We start from the raw sequence: 14,610 nt of genomic DNA, 5'->3' as shown, positions 1-14,610 counted from the left end.
GCTTTTGAAACGCATATGAAAACCCGTGAACCTGAAATTGAAACCGGTAACTGAAACTATGCGGAAACCCTTGTCGGATTGTTGGTAACTGAAACTATGCGGAAACTATGTCGGATTGCTGGGAACTGAAACTATGCGGAAACTATGTCGGATTGTTGGTAACTGAAACTATGCGGAAACCTGTTGGAGTCTTAATAACTGAAACCTTGCGGAAACCTGATGGATTCAAAGTTAACTGAAACTCAACGGAAACTTCTTGGAGTGTGGGTAACGGATACCTTGCGGAAACCTGTTGGAGTGTGGGTAACGGAAACCTTGCGGAAACCCTTGGAAAGTGGGTAATTGTAAGTTTCCGTTATTGCGGAAACTCAATGTAAAAGAACGGAAACTCACTGGATTCTAGGTGGAAACTTAAGTTTCAGTCCACTTTCTACCAGGTTTCCGCATTGCGGAAACCGAGTTATTTTTGCTGTGACCAACTTCCCAAACCCTGTGTCATAATGGGTGATTTGAATGGTCATAACCCACTTTGGGGTAGCAACGACACCAATACGAAAGGAAAAATACTTGAGGATTTTTTCTTATATAACAATTTATGCCTGTTTAATGATGGTTCTAAAACCTATCTACATCCTGGAACTGGCACTTATTCCTGCTTGGACCTTTCAGTTGTAGATTCCAATTTACTAAGTGAATTTGAATGGTCAGTTCATGATGACCTCTGTGGTAGCGACCATTTTCCTACCGTATTAAAATCCGTTACACCATCTGATGTTCCTCCGTTATCGAGATGGAATTTTACTAAAGCAGACTGGGCTCGCTATGAAACTCTTTGTTCTGAACTCCTAACACCTGGTGTTTTCAGCAATGTTCCCGACTCTATAAAGCTCTTCTCTAATACGCTTAAAGGATTCAATTGATGGATCACTTTTTGTGGATGATTTTAATATTTCTTGTCGAGGTAAGAATATGCATACTATTGAACGGCAACTGCAGCTGTGTTTAAATAAAATGAATAAATGGTGTCTTGAAAACGGTTTTAAATTTTCTAAATTCAAAACAAATTGTATCCATTTTTGTCGAAAATACAAACCGCATAAAGACCCGGAACTGTTTCTCATTGGCACTCCCATTAAAGTTGTTAAGGAGGCCAAGTTCTTGGGTTTAATTTTTGACTCCCATTTAACTTTTTTGCCTCATATTAAATCCCTTAAAACTAAATGCATGAAGGCACTTGACTTGTTGAAAGTTGTTTCAAATTCAAAGTGGGGAAGGGATCAAGCCACTCTCTTACATCTATATCGATCATTGGTCCGCTCGAAACTTGATTATGGCTCCACCGTATATGGTGGAGCCTGCATAAGCAACTTAAAACTATTAGATTCTGTCCATCACCAAGGTCTAAGACTTTGTCTTGGATCCTTTAGAACTTCTCCTGTTGACAGTCTCTACATCGAGGCAGATGAACCATCTCTTACACAACGCCGTATAAAATTGTCCTTGCATTATATAACAAAACTTTATTCTAACGAGTCTAACCCTGCATTTAACTGTGTCTTTAATCCTCTTTATGAGGATTTGTACAACAAAAAGCCTTCTCTTGTTCCACCTCTTGGTTTAAGAATTAAACCATTCATTTCTGCTGCCGGCATTGAGCTGGACAATATAGCTCCTTCCCGTCTTCTGTCTTCTCCTCCTTGGCAGTTGGTTAGGCCCCAAGTTGACCTAACATTAACGGCATTTAACGAATCAGAAACAAATGAATTACAATATAAACAAGAATATAATCAATTAAAAAGTAAATATAATACATATAAATCTTTTTTTACAGATGGGTCCAAGGATGGTGGCGCGGTGGCTTGTGCCACTGTCATTGGATCCAGAACAATCTCTTCTCGTTTACCAGATAACAGCTCTATTTTTACAGCAGAGGCAAACGCATATTAACAGCCTTAAAATATATTAAAACACACCCTAAATATCAACAATATATCATCTTTTCTGACTCACTTTCTTGCCTTCATGCTATTAAAGCTATTTCTTGTAAACATCCACTTTTAATAGCAATTATTGAATTGCATAATGTGCTTCCTACTGGCCAATGCGACATCGTCTTTTGTTGGTTACCCAGCCACGTTGGCATTTCTGGGAACACAATGGCTGATATTGCTGCTAAGGCAGCACTCAACAAATCTGTGACACCACTTCTGATTCCATACTCTGATTACAAAACTGCTATAAGATCTTATATCCGTGATCTGATGCAAAAGAAGTGGGACACCCAAGTAGGTATCAATAAATTACATGAAATAAAACCCTATATCGGTTACACTTACTTGGGTTGTCAGTCCAGATTTGAAGTGGTCATCATACGACGATGTCGTATTGGCCACACAAGATATACGCATGAATACCTATTAAAAGGTGAGGATCCACCGTTTTGTATCCTTGTGATGAACGAATCACGGTCAAGCATGTCTTGCTTGACTGTGTCGAGAATACTCCATCACAAAGGGATATCTATTCAAAAATCGAACTATGAAGGATCTTTTTACTCATATAAGTCCTCATTTAATTATTGCTTTTTTAAAAGAATTAAATTTGTTAACTGATTTGTAAATAGCTCAATATTTTATGATTGGAAGTTTGAATTAGTAACACAGATTGTTAGTGGCTGTATCCTCGAGGGGGGTTAAAGTACTGTAAAGTTATTGTCCTCCTGAGAGGGTACGTAAGTCCCAAAACATTCAAAGTAAATTTCAACTTTCCGTTTTTTAATCGTAGAATATGTGTAATTTTAATGTATGGCTAGCTATATCTCAATTGCTAACAGCTGAGGTGATGATGTAAATCCAGCTAGGGACCATGCAGGAAGCAAATGTACTGTAAGTCCCCATGGTCCCTAGTGATCTACCTTCAGTTGTTAGCGATCTATAGCCCATTTTTATATTGTGTTGTCCCCTATAGTAAAAATGTTTTAGATTCAATTACTAGTTTTACATATATATCTGGGATACTCTAGTTGCTTTACTGTCCTTTGTTGGCAGGTTTTATAATCTCTATATATATTTTATTTCAATGTCAAGTGTTCTCGTCACGATATGGCTGAAATATTGCCTATGTGACGTTAAATAATAACTCACTCACTCACTCAATCTAACAAGTAACCCTGCAAGAGAATGTATACAATGTTCATGTTTACGTCATACATACTGTAAGAGAATGTATTCAATGTATATGTTTACGCATACATACTGTAAGAGAATGTATACAATGTATATGTTTACGTCATACATACTGTAAGAGAATGTATACAGTGTATATGTTTACGTCATACATATAGTAAGAGAATGTATACAATGTATATGTGTATGTGATACATACTGTAAGAGAATGTATACAATGTATATGTTTACGTCATACATACTGTAAGAGAATGTATACAGTTAATATGTTTACGTTATACAAACTGTAAGAGAATGTATACAATGTATATGTTTACGTCATACATACTGTAAGAGAATGTATACAATGTATATGTTTACGTCATACATACCGTAAGATAATGTATACAGTGTATATGTTTACGTCATACATACTGTAAGAGAATGTATACAGTGTATGTGTTAACGTCATACATACTGTAAGACAATGTAAACAATGTATATGATGACGTCATACATACTGTAAGAGAATGTATGCAGTCTATATCTTTACGTCATACATACTGTAACAGAATGTATATAGTGTATATGTTAACGTCATACATACTGTAAGAGAATGTATATAGAGTATATGTTTACGTCATACATACTGTAAAAGAATGTAAACAATGTATATGATGACTTTATACATACAGTAAGAGAATATATACAATGTATATGTTGACATCATACATACTGTAAGAGAATGTATATAGAGTATATGTTTTCGTCATACATACTGTAAAAGAATGTAAACAATGTATATGATGACTTTATACATACTGTAAGAGAATATATACAATGTATATGTTTGCGTCATACATACTGTAAGAAAATGTATACAAATGTATATGTTTACGTCATACATACTGTAAGAGAATGTATACAGTTAATATGTTTACGTTATACAAACTGTAAGAGAATGTATACAATGTATATGTTTACGTCATACATACTGTAAGAGAATGTATACAATGTATATGTTTACGTCATACATACCGTAAGATAATGTATACAGTGTATATGTTTACGTCATACATACTGTAAGAGAATGTATACAGTGTATATGTTAACGTCATACATACTGTAAGACAATGTAAACAATGTATATGATGACGTCATACATACTGTAAGAGAATGTATGCAGTCTATATCTTTACGTCATACATACTGTAAGAGAATGTATACAATGTATATGTTAACGTCATACATACTGTAAGAGAATGTATATAGAGTATATGTTTACGTCATACATACTGTAAAAGAATGTAAACAATGTATATGATGACTTTATACATACAGTAAGAGAATATATACAATGTATATGTTGACATCATACATACTGTAAGAGAATGTATATAGAGTATATGTTTACGTCATACATACTGTAAAAGAATGTAAACAATGTATATGATGACTTTATACATACTGTAAGAGAATATATACAATGTATATGTTTGCGTCATACATACTTTAAGAAAATGTATACAAATGTATATGTTTACGTCATACATACTGTAAGAGAATGTATACAGTGTATATGTTTACGTCATACATACTGTAAGAGAATGTATACAGTGTATATGTTTACGTCATACATACTGTAAGAGAATGTATACAGTGTATATGTTTACGTCATACATACAGTAAGAGAATGTAAACAATGTATATGTTTACGTCATACATACTGTAAGAGAATGTATACAGTGTATATGTTTACGTCATACATACTGTAAGAGAATATATACAGTGTATATGTTTACGTCATACATACTGTTAGAGAATGTATACAATGTATATGTTTACGTCATACATACTGTAAGAGAATGTATAAAAATGTATATGATTACGTCATACATACTGCAAGAGAATGTATACAGTGTATATGTTCACGTGATACATACTGTAAGAGAATGTATACAATGTATATGTTTACGTCATACGTACTGTAAGAGAATGTATACAATGTATATGTTTACGTCATACATACTGTAAGAGAATGTATACAGTGTATATGTTTACGTCATACATACTGTAAGAGAATGTATAAAGTGTATATGTTTGCGTCATACATTAAGCAAAGTGTTTGTCATGGAGTAGTGATTGAAAACCACAAACTGTCTCCAAAATATCTTATACATCAAACCGACCATGAAAAACACATTCCACAAACACATGTATTGATTCAGAACAAACACTCAAAGCAGATTACAAATATTTGCATGGAATGTTCAAGAAAGCAACCATTATGAACACCACCAACATTATCACACAACTAAGTAGTTGTCTCAACCGCTTTATGCCAACAAAGTCTGTTTATAAACGAAGTATACTTCAAACTAAAGTATGTCGTTGCCGTGTGACCACAAATATAAAGTAGTCTTGGTATAGCGGTAATTAGATGATAACAGATTGTATCAGGTGGGAGCATTAGGCTGTCGGGTATGCACAATACACGTACATGGGATGTAGCCTGAAGGAGGATACCTGATTGGCTGAACCTGGAAAGGACTGACCAATCGAAGACTATATAACACCCGTCTTACTTCTGGCACGTGTGGGCACTGGACATCTGTATGTAGATTGTTATCAGCAATAAGACTCGCACTGGAATACAATTAGAATAATGAATACTTACAACAAAGAGAAAGAGGTGGTGATGACACCAAACTGAAGTCAATCAGATTTGTATCAGAATATTTGTTAGCAGTCAGGGAAGGACATAATGTGTGAAACTGCTTCAGGCCGCAGCTAAACGTTGTTGACCAGCATAGTGTTGTGGAGGCATAGTCAGATTCACGTATCACTGTATCGCTGCAGGGTTAAATAATTAAAATTTACGATTCACGAAGTTTCTAAATAATGTAACTATCACCAGAGATCAATTGTAATCTACCTGTTTTTGTGCAACAATTAAGTAATTAATGAAATATATGATAAAAATATATAATTAGCAACGCGTGCGCGCGCGTGTGTGTCTGTGTTTGTGTGTGTGTTGTGAAATTGGCTATGTCAGGAACTTTCGAAATATTTCAAAGATCACTGATTTATATAAGATTACGACATCTCATGAGTCAAATTTTCTTCACGCCTTTTCCACAAAAAATGTTCTAAACGCTTTGCTGAGGCATTATATGTTCTTACGTTGATCATAACAAAGTCGCCTGACGCTGTTACCAAAACCATACAAAAAGCATGCTCGATTGGACCTCAAACACTGTGAAATGTGAATACAAAGGCTGATGCTGTTGGAATATTGTTTGATACGATGAGAAAGTTAACTATTTCATGTTATCATTCCAATCTGACACTGTCATTACTTTAAAAATATATCTAGCAAAATTATATGTGATCATGTGTTGATTATGTGTTTGATAAAAGACCGGTAATTTACTGAAGGCTGGTTGTATAAATAGCTCAACACAAAATATCCTCGAAAAGAAGGATCGTTTTAGAAGTGTGTAAATCATTAAAAAACAAGACGCTCGAGATAATAAATCACCGTGGCAGTATGAGCAGCTGCATGACCACTCGTGGTGACGTCGACATACAGGTGGTGTTCCGCTAGGTCAACGTGTCCTTTGGGTAAATGAAACAATGTGTATTGTTATCATCATTAATAAAGTTATGAAATGTTGATGACGGGGTAATGTTAACGTATCTCACAAACCAAATGAAACGATCCTATGATAAGATGAAGGTATTTATAGGTGGATGACAGATGTAGAATCCTCACTCCACACGGCGTCGTCAGAACAGAATAGAACAAAGCCAAACAGGTAACTAAGTCATTTACATGTTTGTATGTTATGTATTCAAGATTCATGGTTCACTTCCAGGTGCTGTATACTTTTATGTGACGCTTGCTTAACTAAACTAAGATGTGTAGCTAGAACTGACATACTGAGAGAACAATTATTTTCTTGTTCTTTTTTTCACTATATACTAAAAACTGGTATCGCCAAGTGAATGTTGAATATAATACAATTCCGAAATAAGCAAATGGTGTCGACGGAGCTATTACAACACGTATTAGCCGTTTATGTGCATGTTTCTGTCAGTGTTCTACTTTTATGGGGTCACAAGTGGACCAGTTTGTATAGGGATCATTTTGGCGTGATAAAGACCTTTGATCGTTGGTTCAAATCCCATATTTGTATTTTGTTCGATAGATGCTTTGTACAAGTCGTCTAAAGCACTGTGAGTCATTGTCATAGTAGTACACCAACGTTGGTTCGAATCCCGGTTTGGAATGATCTGACACAAAGTTGTAAGTTAGTGATACAGGTAAAACATATGATCACACTGATGTTATTCAAACAATGTCTGTTACCTCCTATAAGATTATGTCAGTATCATGTCAGATTATGTTCATCGTACTTTCCATGTTATTGCAATGTTCATGTTTTTACTAAGACCAAGTTACGGCGATGGCCTTAATTCTACAAAGTAAATGTTTCTGCAATGACCATGTTACTGTTTCAGAACGATGTTTCAGCTGTTATACCTCCTTCTGCTTGCCATCACCTTCAGTCATTTCACAGGTATGTTTTCGGACCCCAGCAGGGCAATATTCATTTTACAATTTAAACGTGTAACTCAATGATCACCTCTTGCTATATAACACTTAACATCAATGAAGATGAATGCATTTAACTGCATCATGTTGAAGACATTCTTGTTTATATCTACACACACTCCTTCTAGTTCTTCGTCTTCATAAAATACATGGAACTATGCATGCGACACACTAATGAAAAACAATGAATCAAAAGCAGCCGATATTTGTTCTCCTTCCAGCTGGTATAAAACTCTGGAACTCTAAAACGCCAAGAAGCAACACAATATGGCGCGGGAACTGGAACCTGGACAGTACCACGTACAGGGGTCAGGAGTCGGTGTCTGCTGAGCCCAACCCCGACGGGAGTACCTACAAAGTTAGTGCCATCTCCCTCTCCCAGGGATCCTACGGCCTCACCGATCTCTTCAGTGGATCCGAGTTCTACTCCGCTCCTTTAGAGCCAAGGGAGTGCTTGACCCTAGTCTACAAGGTGTGGTTCGAAGACAACTTCGACTTCGCCTACGGTGGAAAGTTGCCGGGTCTGTACGGGGGCGGGGTCAACTGTACGGCTGGAGGAGACCCAGGCAAGGACTGTTTCACATCCCGCTTTATCTGGAGAACAGGTGGAGGGTGGAGCGGCACTCTTCACCACAGCTCAACAAACACCGGGGTTCTGTGCCACTGAAGGAGTGGAGTGTAACGACGCTTAGGGGACACCGACTTGGCAGCGGAAGTTTCCAGTTCCAGACCGGAACCTGGTACACAATCCAACAAACCGTTCGCCTGAACACCCCCGGGCAGGCTGACGGCTACGTTCGGATTGCTGTTGGGGGCGTTGGTAAAGTGTACGACGTCAGTAACGTGGTAATCAGAGAATCCCCGGATGTGAAAGTCGATGGCATTCTGTTTTCTAATTATTTCGGCGGGACATCGTCATGTTCCGGAAGTCCCGTTGATACCCATGCCTACTTCCGGTACTTTGTCCTCAAGGACAACTTCTGCTAGAAATATCACAATAGGCATCCGTTTACCACAGATTTTGTCCAACGACCACAGATTTTGTCCAACGACCACAGATTTTGTTGTGAAATAAACTTGACTTCGCCATCTTTGTTTGATGTTGTTGATATTCTGCTGGACTGCTTGCCTATTTACCATCAACACTAAACGAGGATGTCTTCCATTGTGTAATATGATTACGAAGCGAAGTTTTACATTTTCATACACATCCATAATTAAACCCAAATAGCGATATTCATAATGAACAAACAGGCAGAATGTAAAACGAAGCTTAATGTACAACTAGACATAACGTATGAATAGGCATCATGTGCAACGAGGCATAATGTACAACCTATCATCAGGTACAACAAGGAATAATGTACAATTAGGCATCACGTACAACTAGGCATAATGTACAAGTAGACATCATGTAAACAAGGCGTAATGTACAACTAGGCATTTGTTTCCCATTAGACTTCATTTTCTAATGCTCATTGTCGTAACGACACTTGACATTACCTCCAAGATGACGTAAACTTTAAGCAAATAACGTGCATCATGCCAACAAGGATGTTTCGTGCTAGAGTGTACGCACTACCTACAGTCCGTTTGAGTCAGAAACGGTCCGATGAATTGCAAATTTTATCATTGTACAAAATTGCCACATAAATATAAATAGTACACATGTTTATCATTTACTAATACCCAACAGCTTTCTTATATTTGAAAATTTTCCGGACTCCACCAAGAAAGTTCTTTAAGAAACTATCATTAAAATTTTGACACAGTTCACTATTTGTTACGAGGGAGGAGTGCAGAGAAAGGGACAGCCAGGTGTGTGTGAAATAATGGAGACGGCACAGGCTAATGAATCAATAACTTGGTGGGCACTTGTGCACGTGCTTCTCTAACACCTGGCTGTCCCTTTCTCTGTCATACATACTGTAAGAGAATGTATACAGTGTATATATTTACGTCATGCATACTGTAAGAGAATGTATACAATGTATATGTTCACGTCATACAGACGGTAAGAGAATGTATACAATGTATATGTTCACGTCATACATACAGTAAGAGAATGTATACAATGTATATGTTTACGTCATACATACTGTAAAAGACGCGAGTAACCTAGTCTAACTCTCAGTCCCTGAACCACATTAATTTCACGACTGCCTTGCCGTCACTGCAATGCTATATCCCTTAATGAAACATGTTTAGATTTCCACAGTTTCAATCTCACATTTCACAGTGGCACCTTTTCAGTATAAATGGGATAACTTGTTACTATTACAATTATATATATTCAGGGGCTAAGCGTTAGTCTAACCAGTAACCCTGCAAGAGAATGTATACAATGTATATGTTCACGTCATACATACTGTAAGAGAATGTATACAGTGTATATATTTACGTCATGCATACTGTAAGAGAATGTATACAATGTATATGTTCACGTCATACAGACGGTAAGAGAATGTATACAATGTATATGTTTACGTCATACATACTGTAAGAGAATGTATACAGTGTATATATTGATTGAAACATATTTTATTCAATTAAGAAACGGATTGGGCACAAGTTATCCAACTTAAATAAGCCCTCTCCACATCGTTACAAGTGTATATTACAACAAGAGGCAGACAAAGGGTATAGATATGTACAGACAGAGTTATTTAAATCGTTTAGTGTTATGGATGTAGATATGTACACTTTTAAAAACATTTTGATTTTGTGTATATATTTACGTCATGCATACTGTAAGAGAATGTATACAATGTATATGTTCACGTCATACATACGGTAAGAGAATGTATATAATGTATATGTTTACGTCATACATACTGTAAAAGAGAGTATACAATGTATATGTTCACGTCATACATACTGTAAGAGAATGTATTTATTTTCTGCAACATCGTTGGATCATAGGTTTCAGATCGCCACATGTTTGCGGACGGTTTACTCGCAATATAATCGGGTGTTTAAGATGAAATTGTTTCCAACCAGTTAAATTTTAATTATGGGAATCCCACTGCAGCTCAACACTTTTAGCTAGGTTTTCAATCTACCCAGCAACAAGCAACACCAAGCAAAGATGACGAAGGTAATGTATTTCACGTCCTGTTGGACAAAATCTATGTTAAACATGATGCCTAGTTGTACATGAAGGCAAATTCGACATGATGCCTAGTTCTACATTATATCCAGTTGTTCGTGATGCCTTGTTGAACATTATGCCTAGTTGTACATGAAGCCTATTTTTAAGTGATGTGTTGTTGTACATGATGCCTAGTTGTACATGAGTGAGTGAATATAGTCATACGCCTCTTTTAGCAATAACCAGCAATATCACGGCAGGGGACACAAGAAATGGGCTTCACACATTGTACCCATGTGAGGAAAGCCTAGTTGTACATTATGCATATTTTTTATGATGCCTACTTGTACGTGATGCCTAGTAGCACATCATGCCTAGTTGTCCATGAAACCTAGGTGTACATGATGCCTAGTTGTACATTATATCTAGTTGTACATGAAGCCTAGTTGTACACGATAACTTGTTGTACATGAAGCCTAGTTGTACACGATGTCTTGTTGTACATGAAGCCTAGTTGTATAGTATGCCAAGATGTTTGTAAAGCCTAGTTCTACATTATGTCAAGCTGCTCATGAAGCCTATTTTTGATAGTTGTACATGATGCCTAGTTGTACATTTAGCCGAGTGGCACATGCTTATTTATATGTTGTGTCCAGTTGTACATTTTGCTTCGCTATACATTCTACTCAGCTGTACATTATGAACATCGCTATGCGTGTTTAATTATGGATGTGGATGAAATGTTAGACTTCGCTTCGTAATCATATTACACAATGGAATACATCCTCTTTTAGCTTAGTTTTCAAATAGGCAAGCTGGCCAGTAGTATATCAACAACATAGTAAAAAAGTGGTGAAGTCAAGTTTATTTCAGGACCCGTTGGACAAAATCTGTCGATAGATGAATGAACGGATAATATATAATGCTTGCAGTAAATATCCTAATCCAGTGAGGGCATTCCCTGAGTATCTTGAACACGAAAACTGTGGTAAATGGATGCCTATTTTGGTATTTCTAGCAGAAGTTGTCCTTGAGGACAAAGTACCGGAAGTAGGCATGGGTATCAACGGGACTTCCGGAACATGACGATGTCCCGCCGAAATAATTAGAAAACAGAATGCCATCGACTTTCACATCCGGGGATTCTCTGATTACCACGTTACTGACGTCGTACACTTTACCAACGCCCCCAACAGCAATCCGAACGTAGCCGTCAGCCTGCCCGGGGGTGTTCAGGCGAACGGTTTGTTGGATTGTGTACCAGGTTCCGGTCTGGAACTGGAAACTTCCGCTGCCAAGTCGGTGTCCCCAAGCGTCGTTACACTCCACTCCTTCAGTGGCACAGAACCCCGGTGTTTGTTGAGCTGTGGTGAAGAGTGCCGCTCCACCTACTCCACCTGTTCTCCAGATAAAGCGGGATGTGAAACAGTCCTTGCCTGGGTCTCCTCCAGCCGTACAGTTGACCCCGCCCCCGTACAGACCCGGCAACTTTCCACCGTAGGCGAAGTCGAAGTTGTCTTCGAACCGCACCTTGTAGACTAGGGTCAAACACTCCCTGGGCTCTAAAGGAGCGGAGTAGAACTCAGCTCCACTGAAGATATCGGTGAGGCCGTAGGATCCCTGGGAGAGGAAGATGGCGTTGACTTTATTGTTACTCCCGTCGGGGTTGGGCTCAGCAGACACCGACTCCTGACCCCTATACGTGGTTCTGTCCAGGTTCCAGTTCCCGCGCCACATTGTGTTGCCTTTGGGGTTCCTTGAGTTCCAGAGTTTTATACCATCTGGAAGGAGAAAATTTATCGATTGTTTGAATTTTTTGTGTTATACCTAATGAAAATGACTGTTGTGTGTCCTATGTATAGTTCCATTCAGTTTATAAAGACGAAGAAATAGGAGGAGCGTGTGCAGATATAGTCTAGAGAAGAGTGTCTCCGACATGGTACATAACACTTTTTATGTATGCTAAGTTGTATATAACAAGTGAGTTCAACGTTTCAATTGAAAAACGAATATTGACCTGCAAGGATCAGGAAGTATACCTGTGAAATGGCTGAAGGTGATGACAAGCAGAAGGAGGTATAGTAGCTGACACATCGTTCTGAAACAGTAACATGGGCATTGCAGAAACATTTACTTTGTAGAATTATTCCCATGGCAGTAACGTGGACTTTGTAGAAACATGGACATTACAGTAACATTGTGCTAACATTTGGGGTACGAGGAACATGGACACCACAGCCATAAGCACATGGTTGTAACAATTGAGGTACCAAGAACATGGACATCACAGCAACTAGATCATGGTCGTAACATTTGAGGTACCAAGAACATGGACACCACAGACACAAGCACATTGTGGTAACATCTGAGGACCAAGAACATGGACATCACAGCAACTAGATCATGGTCGTGACATTTGAGGTACCAAGAACATGGGCATCACAACAACAGGGACATGGTGGTAACATTGGAGGTACCAAGAACATGTACCATTAGGGTGACAAGCTTTGTGTGGGATAAACACTGAAAGTGATGCAGCTATCACATATTTACCACTTTGATTATAGCCACGTGCACGGGTTTGGGGCGATAAACCTGCAAACATAATTATACCAAACTCTCTGTGCTTTAGAGGAATATGCGAAAGATCTATAACCCAATACTAATACGGCATCTGAATCAACGATCAAGGGTCTTTGGCACCGTCATAATGACCCCTATAGAAACAAACCCAAGAAAATATTTGTTTTCTTTCAGTATATAGGTTCTAGCTGCACATCTTAGTTTAGTTAACCAAGCGACACATATAATTATACAGCACCTGGAAGTGTAACCATGAATGTTGAATATATGACATACACAAATATACATAACTTACCTGTCTGACTGTGTTCTGTTCGATTCTGTTGCCGCTGTGTGGAGTGAAGTTTCTACATATGACCTCCACTTATAAATACCTTCATCTTATCATAATATCGTTTGATTTGGTTTGTGAGATGCGTTAACTATACCCTGCCATCAATATTTCATAACTTTATCAATGAGGATAACAATACACATTGTCTCCCACAGACCCACCCCACCCCTCCTCCAAGGTCACGTTGACCTGGCGGAACACCACCTGTATGCCTACGTCACCACGAGGAGCCTTGCACCTGCTCATACCGCCACGGTGGTTTAATATCTCGAGCGTCCATCTTGTACACCACGTTAAGTCCTATTTCAGCCTTACATTGTAATGTAATGTAATGTAATATCATAGCGGTGCAATAACGGTTCTTGCGAAAATAGTTACCCATGTTTCTCTCCTGAATTATTTGTGCTGAGCAATTTATACAATTAGTCACACCCGACCCATTAGCTATAGTGTTTAAATAATTACAGATAAGTGTCGAGGATTAGTAAAGCTTTAACAACGTTTGTCTAGATAAACGTTTCAGGATTGTCTGATCCTGACTCGATCATTTTACAAACAACATCGTACAGCTGTAATACTGATGAAACTTACATACTCACGTTATAGTTAGAATTTCATCATCGCCTCTGCTTTAAGCAGCGATTGCTGATGGATGTGGGAAAGGTTTTGTCGCTTCAATTTCTATGGAAGGCAAAGACATATCCAAATCTGACACATGGGCGGGCGTACACAAGGATCTAAAACGAAAGGAATATTCAGCTAATTATCGGAGAAAAGTGAATTTACTTTCTGGCATGTACCTTTGTACTTTTGCATTTTA

The 14,610-nt window shown here is 37.9% G+C and overlaps 2 protein-coding genes across 2 annotated transcripts; one reads left to right on the top strand and one right to left on the bottom strand.

Moving 5' to 3' along the window:
• The first annotated feature begins 6,908 nt into the window (after positions 1 to 6,908).
• LOC124292468 lies at positions 6,909 to 8,769 on the top strand. The gene is made up of 4 exons (XM_046729558.1): positions 6,909 to 6,982; positions 7,689 to 7,747; positions 8,004 to 8,394; positions 8,493 to 8,769. The coding sequence occupies exons 1-4, from the start codon at positions 6,918 to 6,920 to the stop codon at positions 8,767 to 8,769; spliced, it is 792 nt and encodes a 263-aa protein (XP_046585514.1). The 5' UTR covers positions 6,909 to 6,917.
• Positions 8,770 to 11,887: 3,118 nt separating this feature from the next.
• On the bottom strand, positions 11,888 to 14,036 carry LOC124292467. Its single transcript, XM_046729557.1, has 3 exons — positions 13,957 to 14,036; positions 12,913 to 12,971; positions 11,888 to 12,654 (listed from the first exon to the last, which is right to left on the bottom strand). The coding sequence occupies exons 1-3, from the start codon at positions 14,034 to 14,036 to the stop codon at positions 11,888 to 11,890; spliced, it is 906 nt and encodes a 301-aa protein (XP_046585513.1).
• Positions 14,037 to 14,610: the final 574 nt, after the last annotated feature.

Source organism: Haliotis rubra, unplaced genomic scaffold (genome assembly GCF_003918875.1).
Source record: "Haliotis rubra isolate DU_JTF1 unplaced genomic scaffold, ASM391887v1 Scf519, whole genome shotgun sequence".
NCBI lineage: Eukaryota > Metazoa > Mollusca > Gastropoda > Lepetellida > Haliotidae > Haliotis > Haliotis rubra.
The sequence above is the reverse complement of the archived record's forward strand: the minus strand, read 5'-3'. Positions and strand labels throughout refer to the sequence as shown.

What these genes read in the sequence shown, in the direction of transcription:
- LOC124292468 (XM_046729558.1), top strand. Translation starts at nt 6,918, where the DNA reads ATGACAGATGTAGAATCCTCACTCCACACGGCGTCGTCAGAACAGAAT. An exon ending in CACCTTCAGTCATTTCACAG is followed by an intron (nt 7,748 to 8,003) that starts GTATGTTTTCGG and finishes TTCTCCTTCCAG; the next exon opens with CTGGTATAAAACTCTGGAAC. An exon ending in ATCTGGAGAACAGGTGGAGG is followed by an intron (nt 8,395 to 8,492) that starts GTGGAGCGGCAC and finishes CCGACTTGGCAG; the next exon opens with CGGAAGTTTCCAGTTCCAGA.
- LOC124292467 (XM_046729557.1), bottom strand. Translation starts at nt 14,036, where the DNA reads ATGAGCAGGTGCAAGGCTCCTCGTGGTGACGTAGGCATACAGGTGGTG. An exon ending in AACGTGACCTTGGAGGAGGG is followed by an intron (nt 12,972 to 13,956) that starts GTGGGGTGGGTC and finishes TTACTGTTTCAG; the next exon opens with AACGATGTGTCAGCTACTAT. An exon ending in CACCTTCAGCCATTTCACAG is followed by an intron (nt 12,655 to 12,912) that starts GTATACTTCCTG and finishes TTCTCCTTCCAG; the next exon opens with ATGGTATAAAACTCTGGAAC.